Source organism: Alligator mississippiensis, chromosome 12 (assembly GCF_030867095.1).
Source record: "Alligator mississippiensis isolate rAllMis1 chromosome 12, rAllMis1, whole genome shotgun sequence".
Taxonomy (NCBI): Eukaryota; Metazoa; Chordata; order Crocodylia; family Alligatoridae; genus Alligator; species Alligator mississippiensis.
Window position 1 is genome coordinate 15,759,215 of NC_081835.1, and position 21,902 is coordinate 15,781,116.

Genomic DNA, 21,902 nt, shown 5'->3' on the forward strand with positions numbered 1-21,902 from the left:
TTTAAAGTATCCATAGGCACTCCCTTGAATGTAGACCCTTTGTTTTAACCAGGACTGGGTGACAAGTAAAACAAGTTTCAGTAGTCTTTGTGTGTAACTTCCAAAGGCCTTTTGTTGCCAACTTGAAAGGGAGCTAAAAGGGGGGACATTTACTTTAAGAACTTGGTGTCCTAGATTAGCTGTGCGCAGTGGGTCCTTTATGCTAGTGTGTCTGCTGTTACTCATAGTCAGGAGCATTCAAATTCATTGGGCAGGGTTTTGTCTCCTGTACACAAGCTGTGTCCTGTGAAAGGGGAGAGTAAAGGGGCAGGCTGTAATGGGAGCGTTCTGCAGTGCATAAATTCATTCTACATGGGTTTGTAGGACTCCTCCTCTGCCATAACCCCAGCATAAAGGTGGGATAGAACCAGATCAGGAACACTGGTGACCCAAGTGATATGAAGAGCTCCCAAAGCCATTGTACTTGTTTCAGGCACAAAGTGGTTTCCAGGACAGTTTGCAAAGGTGGCTTAAGGCAGTCTTTCTTCTTTTTCTTTTTTTCTAATCGTAATAGTGGTCTTCTAGAAATACTTCCGTGGTTCTGTCATTTTCTTCATTTGGGCTCTTTTACAGTAGTCTGGAATGGCTTGCTGGAGTAAAGTGTGGCCTGACAAGCAATCAAAATACGGCCCATGTCCATAAGTATGATGCTGATCATGAAATTCTAATTAGTTAGTTTTGTTTTTTTTTAAATGGCGTAGTATGCATCCTCATCGCGGAGACTCCCAGTAATCCAAACAATGGAGTTTATAAGGTATGCAGGTTTACGTATGGAAAAAAGTGATAGACCAAGGAGGAAGAGGCAACCAGCTGAGCTGGACTCCATCTGACTTGCGTAGTTCTTCAGGTAAAACTACGTAAGTTCTCAGGTCATGAGGACTGTTTACAAATGTTCTAAGTCATGACCATGTACTATAGGATGTGGATAAAAAGATTAAATGCTATTTGGAATCAAAGTAATCATCTTAATATCTTTCAGCAAAGCAAACAACATTTGGCCAAATCACAGGAATAACACAGATCAGATCAGTCTGGAACTGAGTCGCTGACCAAGTGGCTGGTGTTTAGAGCACAATTTTGAGTGTACTCTGCTTTGCTAGACAGGTCCTTAAATTTTTGACTGGGTGAGCACTTGTCCTCTGCAGGTTGCCCCCTGTACAGATGGGAAATTGAGGCACAGTGGGGAGTTGAATGTAAATCCCCAGAGTTCAAGGCAAACAAAGTTACCATTGCACCATCCTTCCTATTTGTTCCACAGAATTTGGGGTATTGGAGAGCCTCGTTGTTAGGGATTTATACTGTAACTATACCTTTATACCAACAAAAGCAGTGTTTTTCATTCCAAGATGGAAATAAGACAGAAGCAGTGTAAAGGGGGAGGGAAGAAAAACCTGTGGAATTAGTTGTATTTTGCTTTTTTATTTTTCCACATTACTTAAAACAAGAAATTTTAATAGCACTGGATTTACTTTTTACAACAAAATATTTTCATGTATTCATTTCCTGCCCATCATTAAAAAACAACAGTCACTAAATGTCAGCACCTAAATCTTCATAATACTGTTGCTCGTCTGTAGTGCAGTTTTTTTGTTTTGCTTGAAACCTTGGTTAGTGATTTTAAATCTATTACAATTTGTATTTAACATTCTTTATTTTTGTCAGTCAGTGCAAATCCAACAAATGTTTTTGTTTTTTTTTAAGGAATAAGAAACATTTACAGTCTAATGGAAGCTAGGCCATAGTTTTAACATGAAACATACTGTACAGCGTTAACATTGGCATTTACCCATTTTAAGATAACAATATAAGCTTTATTTTTTAATAATTAATTCCTCTTTGCATATGACTGTCTGTGCTTTATGAAACTATTGGGGACTCAAATATATCAATGAAAGAGCACAACTGTATTTTTATTTAATGTTAGATAAGATCCATATTTTTTACATGTTTTATTTCGGATGATAAATAGATCTATTTCTCTTGAATACATTCTGTAAACCTTTAAAATATGGACATTTCTAACTAGTCAACATTTGAACCAGAAGCTCAGGCTTTGATGTAAATTATTGAAGGAAGAAAAAAAGTAATGAGAATGTTTCCCTGAAAATGTATTTTAGGATGAGTAACTTCTTGGACCTGGTATTTTGTACAAAGAAAGGTATAATTGAGTCATAAGTGCCATTCTGTTCCTCAGTCAAGTATTATATTTATAACATATATGAGATACCTAGATCTTTTCTTTGCAATAATTATATTTCTCCACCCCTTATAACAGGAACTGAGCAGGCTAAATCCTCAGGTAGTATAAATCAGCATAGTCCTATTGAAGTCGTGCTGATACATGGTGGCTGAGGATCTGGCCCCTAAGTCTGAGATGCAAGAGAAGTGTGATTTAAGTTGCAGTTTTTGCCACAGGAGTGCTAAAGAATTTGGACAGATCGTGTTCAACACTTTACGGCCAGCCAGTGGCTCTTACATTTTATGCTGGTACCATGAATTACATTTTTGATGGCATTTGTCATAACCAAGACAGCAGTAACAACTGTGAATCTTAAAAATAAAGATTCTATCAGATTATTTAAAAACTCTACAGCTAATTAAATAGACCAGTGTCAAATATAAACTGAAGATATACAGTAAAATAAAACCTCAATGAGGTTTTATTTTATGCAGTCTTTATGGAAAATGATGTTCCTTATTTGGGTTTGCAAAGCTCCTGTAGTGTTCTGCAGTGGTATGGCATGAAATTCCTTTTAATAAATTATACAGCAACTTGCATTAAATTATAAATTGATATAAGTAATTACCATGCGTGCTAGCCATAGGGTACTAGTAGATCATAATGCTTTGCAGGTCTCTTGTTTTTTTGTTTGCTTTTTTCATTCATGTTGTGTGGAAGTAATTTAACGTAGACAGGGAACAATTTGATGCTGGCAACTGTTAATGGACTAGTGGTAAATCAGTCCACAGAACATGCCGGGGGGGAAAAGGAGGGGAATGAAGCTGTATTTCAATAAAAACAATAAAGTGCTTTAAATGAGTATCTGTTGTTCACTACGTTGTTTATTTCACTTAGACACCAAAACCAACACAATGAAAGAAGGCGATAGCCTAGAATAAGTACAGCTTAACTGCTAACCTGTACTTGCATGTGAATTGTTTAGAAAAAAATGTTTATCAGCTGTGTTTCTTGTTTTGTTGTTGAAACTTAGTTGATTGTGGGATTAGGAGCGAGTTACAGTGCAGGCTGAACTTGCACAGACATAAAGAGGAGGACCATAAATATTCCCTATTTAAAGTTTCCACTTGCAAAAAAATATGGATTTAAGAGGAAGGAAGCAAAAAAGAGCAATTTTGGAAACAGTCCATATCCAGTGTACATAGCCAGGTGGTTTGAAATACACTGTTCAGCTTCTTGAAATTAGGAAGTGACTTCTGGGAATGTATAGAAATCTGAGAATTTATTCCAAGTCCATTGAATGACTGCTGCTATAATATGGTTGCTTCTTCCATGGCTTCAATCCACCTGAAAAAGAAAAGAAAGGAAGGGGGGGAGCAGATTTAGTTTTGTGGATCTAGCAAACACATTTATTTAAAACACTGGGTTCAGAGAAGAGTGTTCTGTTCTCTTGTTTCCCCATTTTAGTCCTAAAGAGGAAATAAAGGCGTGGAGTTAGAGTAAGGGTCCTGGGAGCCACAACATCTGGGTTCTGTCCTTGACTTTGCTACTGATTAAACTCCTGTATAAACTCAAGGAAATCACTTGTGCTGGATGGGTGAAGAGGGAGAGATGAAATTATGGAGGTATGTAGAGGAAAGGGATATTTTAAACATGCAGAAAAATGAAAGGATATATATTTTAGGTTCTAGCATTCAATTTTACAGTTACTGTAATTATGCAGTACTAGTAACAATAAAACATGTTTAAATCTAGAAATTGTTCACTAAAGAGCAAATTAAAAGGCAGATACACTGGATTCATATGAGCAGTCCCTTTTACTATTACATCTGATAGATTGCTTTGTGCGGGGCTATGAATCTTAACTTCCTTAGTGGCATCTGTAGAAAATCTGTTGCTGAGATGATGGACTGAGTTCTGCCTGGTGCTTTAATGTCAGCCAGGTCAATTGCATTTAATTGGCTGTAATTAGCATACATGAACCTGTTTCTATTCTATCTTTTAACTGGGTTGCCTTCAGAAGGAAAGGAAGTGGGGAAGAAGTATGTTAGGGGAATGAAGCGTGCTGCTTACACTTTTGACCCCATTCATTGGTTAGTACGTAATGTGCAATTCCCCACCCAGTACCTCTGTGCTGAATTGTAATCCTCTGCTCGGAAGCTATAAAACAAGGTTTGCTTGTGGTAAAGATGGAAAACTGCATCCGTACTTCCTTCCTCCTTTTCTGGGGCAATTGTGAAACCCAGCAAAGGCAAACTCTCTGTAGCGACTTTATCCTAAAATCAATTCAGAAGGGGTAATAAGACTTTAGAAGGAGCATTTCCAACAGGGCTGCAGGCTCTTTGGAGCTGGGTATATCTTTTCATCATGTGTGCTTGCAAAGCCTATCACAACAGGGCCTCAATCCTTATAGAGTCCTTAGTTGCTACTGCAGTGGTAAGGAGTGTGTGGATTTCAAGAAGCATTGTCTGCTGCAGTGTAAGGCTTCCTCGCGCACTGCCGTGCCAGCGTCTCAAACCTGAACTTAAAGATTCCATCTTTAGGGTTCAACTTCTCCATGATCACTTCACACAATCCACTTTAGACAACCAACAAGGGTTCCAGCTTAGTAGCAGACATGAGTGGCCTCTGAGGTGGGTGTCTAGGAACCAGACTGAGATCACCAAACCATAGGTCACAGAGAAGGCCTGATATTACCAAGGCTAAGGAGGGTGCCAACGTTGTATAGTGGCAGCCAGTCCCTCCCCTGCACAATCTCAGCAGCCTTTAGAAAGAATTTCCTTCAGCCTCTCACAGCATGCTTGCTTTCAAAAGCACTGCTTTAAAATTTATGAGCTGGTAATGCAACACTGTTAATTTACTCCCAGGAAACATCCATGAATTCTGCTTGCACTATAGAAGTAGAAGAAAGACAGCAATAAAGCCTTAATTGAATTGTAATTTAACTATTACTGATGGCTGCAATTTTGGTGGCTCTACCTCTATTAAGGTAATGGTTTTTCCCCCCTTTTTGAGATTCTCTTCTCTCTCTCTCTCTTTTTTTTTTAGAGATATAGCCAATGCTGGGAGCATAAATGCTTGTCAGGCATTCGCTGTTCTTTCAGATTTTAGTCCGTTACTGTGACAGTAGAAGCGACTCCATTCAGGTAAGCAGAAGTGTCCACCCCATGGGGAAGGATGGGATTGAACTTGGTTTTAAGAGCTTCATTTTCAGTAGTGCTGAGCACCCACAGTTCCAGCAGAACTGGAAGCTCATAGGAGCTGCTCTGTTCCAACACACCTCTGAAAATCAGGCTTAAGATACTGTTGTCCTAGATGGCTGACAGTGGTGGTCAATTATGCCACTTTTTTATGCATCACTATATCTCCCTACTTCATTTATGTGATGAAAAGTTAAGTACTTAAACTTTTCAAATGTTTTGAAAATATCAAGTGCCATTTTCATAGGTTATCATCTGAACTCTGCCTCATTCAGTAAATGCTGCTGTCTCCATTATGAATGACTACTATCAATCAGAACCATCCCTTGTATCTTCTTATAAAATTTCATGGCTATCCAGGGTACTACAGCTACTCAAAGAAGTAGAGATGAAAATATGACAAAGGAGCTGGGAAGTGACAAAAGCTTCCAGCAAAGTAAAAAATCACCCTGCCTAATAAAACACCTTCCACTGGGGTAAGTCTAATCGCCACAATAGTCTAGGGAGGAAATGCTGGTCAGCTCCACACTGCAGCTCAGAGCTGGCCACTGCCTTTAACAGAAGCACGATGGCATGCTTGCCCTTGTATTCTCTGACAGCTGCACACTTAGTATGTATGCTACAGCTGTATGCCAAATATCTACTTCTAGAGAACTGGGATGTTTTTCTTGGTCCTGGAGAATTGATTTAACCCTTGACTGGAGAAAGCTTGGTTTTTCCTTCTTCAGGGAAAAAAGGCTATATAAATAACAATCCAGCAGTTCTCAGGTACCATTTCATACCATATACAGTGCAGTGGAGCAAGACTGAGAGGCTTTTCTAAGACTATTTTGACTGAAAGAAATTCTTGCCAGAATAAATCTGCTTTCTGTAACAGAGAGAGGCCCAGACTATTTAGCTCCTAATCCACTTTTCTTAATATATGGAGTATGTTGAATTATATAAAGAAGCTCTAAGGTCATATGCCAGTGCCAATATATTGGCAATTTGCTGTATATCTACATCTAATTTCTTTGTACTTGGAGCATTTGTCACAGTTCACATAGGAGCGAATATTTTATTGTGGCTCCTAAACTAATTGGGAAAGGCTAGGTAAGAAGTGGCAGGTATGCTCCTCTAATGAAATCTGTCGTGCACAAGTGAGAAAAGGAACATGACAAGATTCCCCAGTTGGGTTGCTAAGTCATGACAGACAGTACCTCATTTGCTGTATATGTGTAGAGGACTTTGCCTTTGATGACAAACCACAACTTTTTCCAATGTCGTTTGCCTCTCTTACACCTGCTGAGATAGCCACTGATGGTCGATCCTTCTCCTGAAGCTGCTACCTGAAGAGCCAAGGAAACAGTGGAGAAATCAGATTTCATTACAACAGAATTTTTTTCCCTCTAAAGAGGCTAGCATGCTAAAATGGAGTACATTATTTTAAAGGAACGTACAGTTGCCTGTGTCTGCAAGAACACTGAGAATTAAAAAAGAAAGAAAAGAAAAAGACCAAGACAGTATAAATCTAAGCAGAAAATACAAGTATAGTGTTACTCTTATGCATAAGAGAATCAGAAGATTTTTCTTAGTCAAGTTTTGTTCTCATCCATGCTGATGAAGCCAATGGAGTTATTCTGGAGCAGAGTCACTTGGGCCAAAAATGTAGCCTGGTGCAGTTGAGGAACTGAATTTGTCCTTTTTCAACACACCTATCCTAAGGCGCGTGTTACAGGACAGTGGTGTGACTTAGGTCGTTAAGCTTGGGGTTCTGTTCCTGCCTTTACAAGGGATTTGTTGTGTCCATTTGGGTCAATTACATCTCTGTGGCCGAGTTTCATTTTGTAAAATGATTAATCATTGGTGAAAGGAGAATAATTCCTCACTCCACAAGGAGGGTGTGATTTTTATTTTTTTTTTAGGCTTGATTCATGAATACTTGTAAAGATCTTTGGGTGGAAGGCAAAATAAAAATGCAGCGTGCATTAATTAATTACAAGAATGAGCAGGGCTGATACTCGGATACAAACAGAGTCAGCTGACAAGCTGCTTAAAAGCAATCTTTAGTAACAGAGACACAAGGGGAGTGAATTGCATCTGCAATGTATTGCAATAGAAAAGGTGCGCAAAATATTCTGGAGCATGGTAAGGACCTTGGGAATGGCTTTGAGATGAAGGCTGTGATAGGACGCTTCATATTAATAAACGTGTGCTGCCCCCGTGTGGTTAAAAGGCAATAACCACAACCTCTTCTAAATTAAAGCTAAAATCTTGCCTCTGATTTCTCTTATTACTCACGGACACGCTAGTTGAACAGAAAATGTACAATGTTTATCAAATGCCTCTCAATTCAGATGCAAATGTCAGCACATACGTAAATGTTAAGCAACTCTCATGTTTTGGTTTCCCTGACCTCCTTTCCCTCTTTGCTAGAAGATAATTACAACAAGCTCAGTAAAAGCTCTGGGTTGGGCTCATTGAAGTCAGTATTAGATACCCATTGACTTTGAGAATCTAGGGATCATCCTGCATCCTTTGATGTAAAAGACAGCATAGATAATCCAAATAATATCAGTACTACCAGGTTTTGAATCTGATGCTTAGTTCCAGGAAGGAAAGCAATACAAGTAAATTGGGTAAAATCTTGGCCCCACTGAAGTTGATGGGAGTTTTGCCATTTCACTTGTTAATTTTCAGTAGGCTGAGATGAGCTCTGAGAAACACAATTAATTAAAACGGTTGCATCCACTAATTGCTTTCCAGGGATAGATTCTTTCCCTAGTGCACAGTGAATAATGGTCTTATCATAGAAATCAGCAGTACCATCTGAAAAACAAGGACTGGAATAAGGCTGCTGCAAATAACAGGGGCCACAGCAGCTATAGGAAAGCAGTTTCTTTCTGTTTTTCTTTTGTCAACACCCACCTGCTGTGTATACTAATTAACAATCTCTGTAACCCATCGCCCCTCTACCATCCACTACCCTGAGCTTGAAATAAGTCATTTAAAAGGCTTTAGAACTACACATATCTTTCAAAATAGAACTGAGACCATTTGAAGGAAATGAAGTTTATATACCCAGTCAGTCTGATCTCAAGGGACAGCAGAAGCTAGTGATAGCATCAAATTGTTTAGTATTTCAACTTTACTACACCAAGGAGAAAGTAATCTCATGGTATAGGTGACTTAGGAAACAGGCGTATCCTGGCTGCATAGTAGAACAAATGATAAACACTGATATTGAATTCTACTGTTCTCTAGAGCTAGTTTCCTTGCCTTTTCTCAGGCAGGCCTTGGTCCTACCTCCATAAGAGCTGAAGGAATTTTCTTTTGCTTCTTGAAGGAAGAGTAGTGAATATTGTGGAAGACGGAGGAGAAGGCACTGCCCGAACACCTGGATGAAGTCGGAGGGAAGATCACACTTAGTGGCCGTTCTGCAATATCAGGAGAATTGGAGAAGGGAAAAGAATGGGTTAACTGGTGCATATAGTCATGTGTAGCCTGGGCTGGGAAACACCACTTCAGGTTAATGCAGCCAGGAACAAGAAAATGCCAAGCCTGATCTGGCTAATTTTCCTTTAGCTACTCTGTTAAACTTCCCTGTAAGTCTCATTAGCAGAATTGATGCTCAGTGGACTTCATAGCACTCCAGGCTAATAGTGTGCATGCTACAAACACTGGAATACATCTTGCATGAAAGATGACATAAGGAAAAAGTGTTGTATTGTGCTTTAACACTTAATGACTCTTCATCAGCACTGACCCTGTTTCTTTGCCATCTCCATTTTATTTACGTTGATTGCTTCCTAGGACACATCCATGGCAGAGTAAGCACATTCATTACTGGGATGTTCTTTCTACAGAAGCCTTTCCCCCAGGAGTACAGAAGATGGTTATTTTGTCTCTAAGACATGCTCCATTAGCCCTTCAACAGGGTCTGTATTCTGTGCCATCATCCAAGTTAATATCCTTCAGAGACACCTGTGGCGATGCACATATTGTCTGGAACTTCCGAATGGAGCGCAGTGCTGAACTAGTACAAGCCTGAGTTTGGAGGGACACAGGTTCAGCGATAGTTCAGGCTGCTGTGATGCCAGCACACATCTCATTGCATTAAGCAGAACCAGTACATGGCAATTCTACAGCAGTAGCTGACATCTGAGTCATTTTATCCAAGAAAGAAAAATTTAGTTGTGACCACTTCTGATTTGTGAGCTCTAAGGTAAAAGGCATTTGCCTAGAAGGGGCTGTCTGTACAGAGAATCATTCCAGAACAGCAGTTCCTGAATAAATCCCTGGATACTCAGATAAGAAAAGAGTGCTAATTTTGAGTTACCTTGATTCACACGCCAAGAGTTAGTTGGGAAGAACTAGTTTAAATTTGCACCAAACTTAATCCAAATTAATTTCCTTCTGTAGACAAGCTTTTTAGTTGTCTATGCATTTTCTCTTGGCTCTTAACATTAGGAAATGCTGACTTGGACTGGAGCAAGTAGTGCACTGTCAATTAAAGCAAAATGATGGCTTAAAAAGAAAGCAACTGATGATCACCACTGTCAGTTACAAATGGCACAGTGCTATTGCTTATTACTCTATTGTAGCAAGTGATTACAGAAAAATTCAAGGCTTCTGCTCACTAAGAGGTGCTCTGCCATCTCACAGCCTGCTATTCCCCTGGACCATGCATTAGTATCACCCTTGACGCAGCCTATAGCCAGGCTTGAAAGAAAAAGCTCTCGAATTGAAGCAGAGCTTGGTGTGCAGAATCTAGGTCTCTTGTCACATGAATGGGTAACATCATCAAACTCGTCAAGGAACGAAGAAGCCTCACCTCTCTTCTTCAGTTCTGCATAGCAGCCATCACAGACTTTTGCTAGTCGATCTTTGAGGTACTTCAGGGCATACTTGTTTCTTGAGCAGTTCCGACATACAATCTGTCCCACAGTGAACAAATACATGTATAAATATGCATTCCTTATAACCAGGGATTCTCAACCTCCTTAGACTCAAGGCACGCCTCCATAGATTTTGTGAATTGAGGGGCACCTTATTTCAAAAACTAATTTATAATGCTTACCACCTTGCAGTGAGGGTGGGAGACCAGCCAAACATGGAAGAGCCTTAACTGCACTTAGCTGCTTATTAAGACAGTGCGAAGCTTTGCTCGCTGATTCAATTTGGCAGAGATTCAGCCCAATTCGGTGGCTGAATCTCTGAATCCGAATCAAATCAGGAGACCCTTTAATCTCTCTGAATTGTTTCAGAGAGATTATGAGATTTGGACATAGACACAACTTTAAATGTTTTTTCTACATACCTCAAGGTACCAGGTGGCTCACGAATGCTGTGATGCTGGGGTGGATGGAGTGTCCCACAGGAGCGTGGCGGGGTCCCCAGCGTGCTCGGCAGCAGACCTGGAAGTGGACCAGAAGCTCTTCTGATCCACTTCCGGGTCCACCAGGGAGTGTGCTGGGCCCCCCTCCATCCCTGCATCCATCGAGCTCAGTGACTGGTGCCTCATGGGTCTGGGGGGGCACCCGGGGTCCCCTTGCGGCCAATTGCCAAGCTGGAGGGGTGCAGGGGGGCCCCCCTGTGTGCTCCCCAGTGGACCTAGAAGTGGATTGCAAGTACTTCTGGTCCACTTCCAGGTTTACTGCTGAGCGTGCGGCCCCCCAAACTCCTGTGAGACGCTCCATCCGCCCCAGCATCACAGTATTCATGAGCCGCGCCTGGTACCTTCAGGTATGTAAGAAAAACATTTAAAGCTAAGTCTATGGCCAAATTGCTGATTTTTCTGAATCAGCATTGAATCTTCAGATTTGGATTCGGCCGAATCGAGTCAGGGACAGCAATGTGAATCAATGAAACGAATCACTGTCCCCAATTCGGGCTGAATCGCAATGGAATATGGCCCATTTTGCACACCCTTACTGCTTATCTTCTCATACCTTGTTGCACCCTTCAAAAATCTCACACGCCTCAGTGTGCCTCAGCACCCTGGTTGAGAATCACTATCCTAAACCAAAGTATACTAGCAATAAGGGCCTCTACGCTATATGGCAGAGGAAGCAGTAGTGGAAACCAGTCAGCTTAACCAGCCTAAGGATAACTCCACCAACTTTGCTGTAACTGCTCTTATTTTATATCTTTGTAACTGAGGGCAGCTTTTGCCATATTATGCGTTATCTTGTGATGGTCAACTTCATGGGGGTTATATGTTTCCCAATATTGAAGTATGTGTTGATCACCCTACTACCATATTTGGCTGATAACGTGGTAAATGAAATCATATGCAGAAGTGGGCTGATGTATCCATACAACCACTCTGCTGGCAGAGGGAGAGACTGCTTCTGTTTGTAGAATTCAGAAATCATTGAACCAGAATTGGGTCTTTAGCAGGACTGGAATTTAAAATTTAAGTCTAGCTCTAAAGTGACATTATGGGACGTTCAGTGAAATTGAAAGGTGCCACATCTAAGATGGGTAAAAAGAAATGCCTTTTCACATATGACATAACTAACCTGAGGAACGTGGTGTCCAAAGACAATCACTGATGCCAAGAGCAAAGCAGTGTTCAAAACAGGGTTGGAGGTTATGTAGATAACAAGAGTCTCGGCGATAATGGAAAGGATTAATAAAAGAACCAAAAACACTGAAAAAGGCTTTTGTTCCTTGGCTAATGCTTTAGGGGGTTAGGAAATGATCTGTGCAGGCAGACAATCAATTAAGAGTCTTTTGCATCTTACTAGCCGCTGTCAGAGACAGGATATTACAAAAAGTGAACCACAGGTCTGGTCCAAAATGGTAATGCCTGTGTTATTTTTGTGGAAACCAAATGTTTTGCTCACTTGTGAAGTGGTTTAAAAGTTTAGAAACTGTGCATCTGCTGGCCTAAGAATTTGGAGCTTTCCAAATGTATCACAACTGCTTATGTAACGCAACTGCCTTTAATAGCGATGACTGAAAAACTGCTGGTTTGATTGCTTCGCTCTCCTGAGTGCTATCAGCATGTCACGTCTGAAAGCCCTCCTCAGCAGGAGATGTCTCACAACCCTCTGCACTTGTCGAATCCCAGTCTTTTGGAATTCGTCTGCAACTCGAGAACTAACATGGTTCCAGCCAGAGTTAATAATAATCTGAATGCGCAAAGTGGTTTTGCTAGCATTTGTGAGGAGCCAAATTATTCTCTGTTGCAAGGATTTAATGCTGTTGAAGTTGATGCAGTTGCTGTCAGTGTAGCAAAGGAGAGAATTTGACTCAGAGATTTTCAATACTGTTGAGCACGTGAGAAGCTGGATTTGCATAAGACTCACCTTCCCACATGCGTGGCAGTGATGGCGTCTCAGAGTGAGGGTAAAGTCACAGCCGCAGTTCATGCACATCATGACATGGGATACAGGTACCAAGGTGGGAGGCCTCTCACCCAAAGGTATTCCCAGCCTTTCCCTTAGCTTCAAACAAATAAAATAAATATGCAAACAGTTCTATTAACACAGCTTTCCAGCACCAGCTGCTGAACCAGTATTTCCCTTCCCCATCCTAAATGCTGCCAGTCAGTCCAGCTCATTCTTGACATATAACCCTCCTATCATTCCAGTCCTGACTTTCTTTTTCATCTTGAAGAATCGTAAACAGTTTGTGAAAAATTTTAGACATGACAGCAATGAGATGCAACCACTTCTGGCTTGGAAGCAGCAGCTGACAAGGAGACAGTATACTGGTAACAGAGGGCCAGACTCACAGCTGGCATAAACTAATGTCTCACCACTTTGTATCAGGTGAGAATCTGAGCCACTATGTATGTGATTGAGAACATCAGGTCAAATCTCATATTCTTAAAAGCTTTCTCCTATCTTGAGTATCCAGGAAAAACCAATGACTTTTTAGGTTTAAAAAAAAACAACTCCTGATCCCAACAAGATCTGTTACAGTATACTCACTCTACCTCACCATGACGAAAGTCTGAGTTGATTATTCCACTATTCATTGGGGTAGTTTTATGAAAGGTAGGAGAGAGAATGTAGAAGACGACTCATTTTGCTTGTCATGCAAGCTATGATCTAGACCCAAATCTCCACTGACAGCAACAAAACTGACTTTGAATTTAGCCCTATGTGAGTGGATCCAGGTCCGTCGCATGCTTTATCAGCAATCTGCATTCATTACCCAATTTTAAGAGCATGTTTACCGTTCACTTTTATTTATACAAGCAGGATATAAGAAAATGTGATATGAGAAAATTAGATCCATGCAGGAAAAAGGAAGAGGATTCAGTCATTGCAAAAGGCTTTGGGTTCTAATTCATGTTTCTTTTATACCAAGAGATATAAAAAGCAGAAGAGTGCAAATAACTGATTATTTTATTGGTTGACTGGACCAAATCAAATTTATTGAGTTGACGGACAAAGTATTTTCACCTTTCTAGTCCAAATGAAAACTTGAAACAAATATTTCATTTCAGGTCAAACAGATATTTGATTATTTTTCTTGTTAAGCATTAATTAATTATAAACTAAACATGGGTAAATTTAGTCTCAAACAGTTATTTTAAATGGAAGCATGCCATTAAAAAAAAATGCCTTTCCTAATTCCTTTCCAATTTTTTTTTCAATTGCCACTGTTTCCCGTCAATTTGTGAATAGTTCGTGTCAATTTGAAACAGCAATTTTTGGCCAATAGCTTATTTTCATGGAAAAAAAAAAAAATCACTCAGTTCTAACTGAGAGTATTGCCACTGAAATCAACAGAGATGCACTAAAACATCAATTGCAAGGTTAGAATTAGACCCTTTTTGGTGGGGTTTTTAATAGGGACGACTTTATGATTTTTGTGATTTCATGATAAAGTAACACTGAGTGGCGTTGCTTTCTCATTGTCATTTACCAGGCGTATAGTTACTTTTGGATAGCATCCAAATCAGTCGTCAGAAGGAGCTAACTCCTGGTTTTCTTACTCCAGCAAACCTCCCTTTGACTTGGATGAAGCCCCTAGAATGACGTGGGATTGCCAGATTATTAAGATTCCAGAGGAGGTCTCAGCCAGCTGCATGTTAAATGTACTGTGGGGACCTTTGTAACTGGGCCCTGGGATGGGGATTTACAGAAAAATAATCAAAATGCTCTGCCATTCAGAACTACTTTTACCCCTTCTTTTATCTGTTCAAGTAGTTCAGCAACCTCTTGAGTAATACCAGGACCTGCTCTTACCTCAATGCTGTTGTGAAAGGCAGATGTATTGTGAGCTTTGTAGTCATCTGGAAGGCTTCTGCTGATGCAGCTATACCACTCATCCCTTTCAGAGCATGAGCTGTAGAGTGAAATACAGTCACACAATCAATGCCACGTGCTGCAGTGATGGAATCGATTCATTTCTGTATCAAAAGGGAAGGTTTCAATCTATGGACATTTTGCTTTCCCCTCTACTGTATTGAATTACTGCTCCTTTGGCTGAGAACAAAAAATTAAAACACCAGATTTTGGATATTTCTGATGGGACTGGCACCACATTTAGGACATGTGAAATGCTATGAACAGAATTTGGAGTAGCTGGTGTTCAGAAAGTCTCCGGAGTGGTCCATGACTATGCTGACTTGGATATTAAACGGTGGATGTTAAACTCTGAGTTAAACTATGGAGATTTAGCTCTACACCAGGGATGGCAGAAGGAAATGTCTCTTATATTGCATCTGTACTGGCTGTTCAGACCAAGAAAGAGAAGTGCATTCTGGGGCCAGCTAGTTTCTGCATGGCCTTAGTGCATTCAGCTCAAGGTAAAACATTGTACATTGTTGCTTGTGATCTCTAGAGTTGTCTGATTAGATGAATGGGAGCACTGCATGCTGGCTAATCTGCAGGCTACAGTTTATGATAAAGAGAAGGATATCTAATTTGCCAGTGGAGAACTGAAGCCACAGTCCTCAATCCTCCTGGCAAGATACTAGTGCAGTCTTTTGATAAGGAAATACTGGCTTGGTCTACATTAAAGAAGGTAGTCTACTGTCCTGTGATACTTCATACTGACCGCTAGATGTCAGCATTGCACCACACAAAACAGGTAGCCCCTGCATTTTTCTGCCAGTCCAGCTCTCCAGTTCCTCACCAAGGGCTTGACCTGAGAGTCTGCCAGCTCCCAGAACAAAGCAGAATGGCTAATGCTTGTTGTTTTGCAGATACAAAAATCAGTACCCATTCCATTGGTTACCTGGCCTGCCACGGCTCATTTTCCTGCTGAGACACATAATTGTGCAGCATCTAGGGTGGGGAGAGTAGTAGCCAGTAGCCACCTGACTTAGCTGAATTTGTGCCAGGGCAAGGGGCATTTGTAGGAGCCCCTGCAGCATACCCACTGGCAATCTGGCTTCCCAACCATAATCACCTGTGATAAGTTCAGTGAGCACCAAATTCACTTGCAGAGAACCAGTATGTCAATGGTTCTACATGGGTTCAAGAGAGGAAGAGCTGTACTTCCCATCTCACCTGGTGCAGAATTATGGTTACTCTGGGTGTGAATCCCAAAGGGTTCAGCAGTTCAGCACATGCTGTCCTCTACGAGTGATGCCAGGTGCTCCCATTAAAGCTAAGTGCTCTTCCCACTAGGACTCCCCATAAAATTAGCATTGGCATTAATGCCAGCTGTTTCTCAGCTGCAATTTTTCTCAGGCTGAACTCAGGAAGGACAGCAAACAAGGCCTCTGAGAACAATATCTCTCTCGTGGTCTTGGGGGTGGGGGGAGGAAACACAAGTTGTTCAGTGACCCATAGCTTGGAATCCCTATGAGCTCCGTGAGGAAGCCCTCAGCTGTGAAAAACACCAGCCTTTGTAAAATACTACAGCCCTGCTGGGGCAGTGAAGGTCCAGACAGGTGTATCACGCATACAGGTGTTCAACATCTGCATGCCAAGGGAATAAGACACTAGATCAATTCGTTGCCAAGACCTACATTACTATTCAGTCCTTACCACTAAGAAAAGCCAACTTCACTCCCCTCCCCTCCTTCCAGTGTTTATCAGAAATCCAGCTGGTTTGAGGTGGAAACATAACACCGGAGATGCCTGCATTGGCCAGCCTGTCAGCTAAACAAAGTATCACTAGGCTACAGCCCCAGGCTCCAAAGTGTTAACAGAAGTAGCACCATCATAACTTTTAACCTCTCTCTTGCCCCCCCCCCAAATTTAAACTACCAGAGGATCAAGACCTGACTTTTTAAAAAAAGCATGGTTGATTTAATGATGTGGAGTAAAGTCATTTTGGCAAGGATGGCTCACTGGGGATGATCTGCCAATAAAAAGCCTAATCTCTAACTGGCCCTTTTCACCTACTCTCCATTCCATTAAACATCTCTAGGCAATAATCACAGATTGTTATAGTGCAGAAAGTGCAAGGAAAACATGTGGCTGCTGGCTTGCGAGATGAATTATGTCAATTGGCACTGACCTCATCCCAATTAACTCACTCCCTGATTGTGTGAGGGCTCAGAGGATTTTTTTGCTGAAGTTTTGGAGGCTCTGATGCACAACCCACAAACTCCTGTGTTGCCACACAAGGCATCTGGCAAAAATTGCTGGGATCTAGCATGGTGTTAAGTTGTCAGTCACCAAGATGGAAGCTCTTTTGTTTGGTTTTACTGTTGTGTTTAGCTAATGAGAAATAGGGTTGAATTGTCACTACGATCTCCTGGGCAGCAGGGAATATCAGTGCAGCATGGACATTAGGGTGTCTCTGGTACTGGGTTCTGGTACTGATCTCAATAGCATGACCGCCTCTGTATCCACCTGATGGGAGTGTCACGCAGAGGGACAGCATTCTCATTTCCATTTTATATGGGCACTGCATGGTTTCCCTTCTGTCTGGAGAGAGAATTTTAAAATGCAGGTGAAGGGACAGCAGTATTGCAGAACGGCTGCATGCTCAGTACGGTCACCTGCCCCCTGCCATCTGAAGAACCCAGCTGTCTGCATGGGTCATTTTTAATGGTAGTTATAAGAACTTCAAGTACTTAACACTGCTATTTCTGACCCTGCCCTCTCAACTAATTATTGTTTCAATGCATTTCCTGTGTGCTCTGTCCTGGCTGCTTTTGCCAAGTCTTCTGCTCCTCTTGTTTCATACCAGGGCAAAGGTATTAATGGAATAGTCAGCATGTGCCTTGTCCTGGGGTTCCTACCTTCCCAGTGGGAACAGAGCCATGGAAAACATGGTGCCTCAGAGGCACAAGACCTACAATTTCCCAGTGTAAAGGGGAGTGAGCATTCCCTGAGGAGTGTAGACTGTGCTCTCCCTCGTGCAGCTGCTTGGCTTTGCCAGCCACATAGAAAGGCACTGAACTAAGGGCTCTGCCTTTTCCGTGCTGCTCCAAGGGTTACCATACCCTGTAGCCCAGGATGTGCCAGCAAGGCCTTCATTTATGGTTGGTTCCAGCATGAGCCAGACAAGGAGGAGGCGGCTTCTCATACTTGGTCTTTTTCACTGTAGTTAGTCTCAAACTAGCTTTATTATCAAAAGGGCTATCTCAGCTTCAGGCCCTGACACTAAGGGTGGCTGAATACACACAAGTCCTCCTGGGATGACCGGCTCAGCCTTTAAAGAGATCACAAGCTGGATGCCAGTACAAAGAGAGTAATGGAGGATTTGAAAATCAAGGCAGTGCACCTAGTACACTGCAAACTAGTATTTGTCTTGACCCAGAAGCTTCATCTACACTCACGCAGCCCTTCACAGTACAGACCACTGCACCCACATGCGTTCATTTTTGAATGGCATTGGGTGCCTTTTCAAGCATTGCATGGGCATTCAGCACTGATAACCAAAAATCTCTGACTTTTTCTGAATATTTGGCTGCAAAAGGTACTTAGTGGAAGAGCTTTGGCAGGATTCTGAGTACTGGGCACAGACAGCAGATGCTCCTCAAAAGAGGAGGATTTAGATCTGAATGATTGTGCCAAAGAAAACACCCTCCCAGCCTCTTAGAGATTGGTTGTGTTGTGCATGCTGTGGAGGGACGCCTGCTGCTTCCAGCCATGCTGTAGGTGGAGACTTGACATGGGAACCTTAGTGCTCAGAGCTTTGATAATCTCATCAGCAGGATCAGTTGTCAGCAACACCACATTATTTTAATATTAAATTATGGGCCTGAAAATCAAATGCAACCTTTCTCATTGTTTCTGATCAGTTAGCATTGAATCCGCAAGATGTTTTCTTAGTTAAAACCCCGCTGTCTGCTGTTTCATTGCTCAGAAATTGACATGCAAACTCTTGCTGCCTCAGCATGTAATCACAGGACAGCGATCACTCTTCCTGATTGTGATCACTACTAAGTTGGCCTAAACTCATTAGAAAATTCCTTGAAACAAAAAGACCCCATTACATCCTCAGTAAAGTTTAATTTCTGTTCTGTCAATTAAATGCTATTAAATCTGTTACGTGGAATTGGCTAATTACTATTTTTTGCTAGCCCTCTGGTCACCCTCATGATGGGAGTTGACAAGTGAAGTTATAAAAGGGTGGTGGACAAAGTTGCATTCTCAGTGTGACATGGAAAAAGTTATAAAAGATCAAGGAAGAGGGCGTAGGCTTATTAGAATAGATTTTCTACTCTTTTCTCCCTGTTTAAAATGTTTTCAAGTGCTGAGTTCCAGCCTTTTACTCATTATAAGTGTTGAATTAGTTGTATTTTATGAGCCTTGCATTTAAAATGAATGCCCTCTTTATAATCAGGCGCTTGGTCATTATCTCTCACAATGGCATGGACTGAAATGGAGTTTAAAAATAATGGGATTCCAATTAAGTCCAGGGCTGTGGTGGGACTTTCAAGAGACGTGGCTAAAATAAATACCCTCTGTTGTGGCTGGGAGGGACAGTACCTTGCTGACAGAGTGAGACAGTGTTCGGCGTATTCAATCTTCAGGACATTTTGGGCTTTTTCGGTCACTGGGCGGCTGACCTAGAAATAAATTACACGTACACAAAGTGGAGGTGAGTCAAGCTACCACGGTGAACTCATGGCACAAGTTTGGATGCACAAAGATGAATGAAGCCCCCCCACTAGAGTGTTAGCCTTCCCTCTGTAGTGTTTGTGGGGTTCTCAGCGCTAATGAGAACACAAAGCTCACCATGCCGTGAAAGGGGTGGAATATCAGTAATGCCTGTGTTATGATTTTCTCTCCATATTATTGCTAGTTTGAATATAGATGCTGTAATGATGTGGTGAGAGAGAGATAATTTATGTTTGGCCCAGGATAAAGATAGGCGATTTTTTATATATATATAAAAAATCTGATATATATATATCAGATTTGGGTTTAAGGGTGTTTAGGTCTGGAGTCTTGCTACCCCTGACATATGCCCAGTCTCTGGACCTTGTTTTTGTGTAGCTGTAAAACTTTCTAAACACTTTTGCCTCAGGAGAACATCCTGCTCTACTTTCAGCCCCAACATCCTGCCAGCCTAATTCAAAAATCTGCCACCCACCCCTTTAAGTCTCCAGGATGCTAGTGTCCCCCTCTGGAATAAAGACACCATAAAGTATATTCAACTAAATCTTCCAGCTTCCAGCCTTTAAAACAAACAACCCTCACTGATCACATTTATGTCTCTTTATATGAATCCCATAAAACACAGATGCCAAGATATTTCTCATCCTGCATTTGTTCCATTTCCCTATTTTCCTGACTTCCACTGTCAGTCCAGGTTGCACTTTGGTATGAAATCAACATGACAACACAGGCTGAAGATGTGAAACCTCCCAAAGAAGGGAATAAAATATGTGGATTTTTAGAAGTGCCAAGAGTTTCAAACCAGACTGGCAAAAGCTCTGGTGAATATATTGTAGGGACCAACCAGCTGGAGACAAGGAGATGGGAATGGGCTAAATGGGATAATAAATCTTTTCCGTCTCTAGTTTCATGACCCAATAGTATATCTGATTTTGGCTTGCATTATTCATGACTGGCCTGAATAAGGCTGTCATGCTAATTTGCAACCTGTTAGATAATCTTTTATTTGTGTACTTTATATTTTTCCCTTTAAATCCTGCTACAGGCAAGGGAATCCTCAGATAATGTGCCCATTTTTCTCTTTTGTCAACAGGAAAAGATAAACTAGCAAAGCACTAGCAAACTGCCTTATAAAACTCAAATGAACTTTAATTCCTGGCTATAGAGTGGACTAAACATTACCCTCATTCCGGACACAGCCAAGGTGTTTTTCAGTCGGTATTTGCCGTCCTTCTGGGGATAAGTGTACAGCAGAACATCATTCATCTATATGAAGAGAAAGACAAAATCAATAATTTGCAATATGTCTTGCAGGCCTGACCATTATTCCTTGGAGGGGGGCAGCCTGGAGCAAGCAGCGACTTGATGAACTGCATGGATTTCTATGAAAGACAGGCTTGAGCCACAAAGTTCAGACCCAAATCTGCATTTCCACAAAACTGGTGTGGGAATGCGTTTGGATTTGAGGTCCTGCACATTTCTGACTACTGCCAATCTCTAGGGAACAGTCTACTCTTTGTTCAAGGAATGTCCCTCTCTTAAGGGAAATGCTACACATATTTTGAAAAGCACAGTGGCACATATACACCTTGGGTAACCCCATTAAAAGCACTACTGGATCACAGCTGTACTCAGGACTGGGAGAAACAGCAGTTGCTGCCATCATAGAGCAGAAGGGATTAAATGGAAGAGGTATGCAGATAGCTGTGGAAAAGCAGGGTAGAAGGCAACAAATGTTGCCGTGCCCTGGTTGAGGTTGAGGCTGAAAGCATTAACCTCATTCATCTGTGAACAACCTTGCACTATTTCCTGAATGAGGCTACAAGTAATCTGCAATTAGGGCTAGGCCTTGGCACTAAAGACCCTACAGCATCAGACAGCCTTCCAGTCTCAGGGGTCCTTAAGGGAGAAGAGAGTTCAGAGTGGAGATAGTTGCCGTGATCTTGGGGAGTGTGCCCGAATCCTGACTTGATGCCTGTGAGTATGCATGGGCACAGGAGCAAGTTACTGAGAGGTAAATGAGGGCAGGGGTTTACAGTGTGCCAGCGGCTCTACAATAGCTGCCCTTGTGTCTGCTTGCACCCTGCAGTAGATGGAAGCTAACTCATAGTAGTTTATCTACGCCCAGCAAAGAGGGCTTTGGAGGACTATCCTTGGTAGACTGGCACCAAAGGGCTGAGAAAGCTCTGCTACATTTTGTGAAAAAAATCCATCCACTACCTAAAATCTTGTTTTTATGTTTCTTTATGCAATATATTAGATAATAAAATGGTTCAGACAAAATGGGACACACTAATCTCCACCAGTTTAACAGGTCTAGATGCTAATTCTGCCTCCCTTTTGAGATCACCAGAGTGTCGCTGGAACGGGACATCACAGGGAGTTGAGTCACTACCTGCTCGTTTCCTTTGCTGGGCACCTCCCTCTCCTGCTTCCACTTATGCCCTTGCCTTGAAAATGGAAAGTGAAATCCTGTGAATGTTTTCTTAGGAGGTCACTGTTCCTCTTACT

At 41.6% G+C, this 21,902-nt stretch overlaps 1 protein-coding gene across 3 annotated transcripts in view; it reads right to left on the reverse strand.

The window, feature by feature from the left end:
• Nucleotides 1-1,438: 1,438 nt before the first annotated feature.
• The window catches only part of FGD5 (FYVE, RhoGEF and PH domain containing 5), a 148,827-nt gene continuing 128,363 nt past the window's right edge, over nucleotides 1,439-21,902 (reverse strand). For 2 of the 3 annotated variants that reach the window (XM_019499688.2, XM_014605559.3), the window contains exons 13-21: nucleotides 20,574-20,657; nucleotides 19,260-19,339; nucleotides 14,607-14,706; nucleotides 12,714-12,851; nucleotides 10,232-10,334; nucleotides 8,704-8,834; nucleotides 6,618-6,746; nucleotides 4,346-4,494; nucleotides 1,439-3,565 (exon numbers count right to left, since the gene is read on the reverse strand). In XM_019499688.2, coding sequence (XP_019355233.2) covers nucleotides 3,529-3,565; nucleotides 4,346-4,494; nucleotides 6,618-6,746; nucleotides 8,704-8,834; nucleotides 10,232-10,334; nucleotides 12,714-12,851; nucleotides 14,607-14,706; nucleotides 19,260-19,339; nucleotides 20,574-20,657 — 951 coding nt within the window. In that variant the 3' untranslated portion in view covers nucleotides 1,439-3,528. The remainder of the gene's footprint in view (nucleotides 3,566-4,345; nucleotides 4,495-6,617; nucleotides 6,747-8,703; nucleotides 8,835-10,231; nucleotides 10,335-12,713; nucleotides 12,852-14,606; nucleotides 14,707-19,259; nucleotides 19,340-20,573; nucleotides 20,658-21,902) is intronic. The other variant, XM_059716015.1, reaches the window with a different exon arrangement.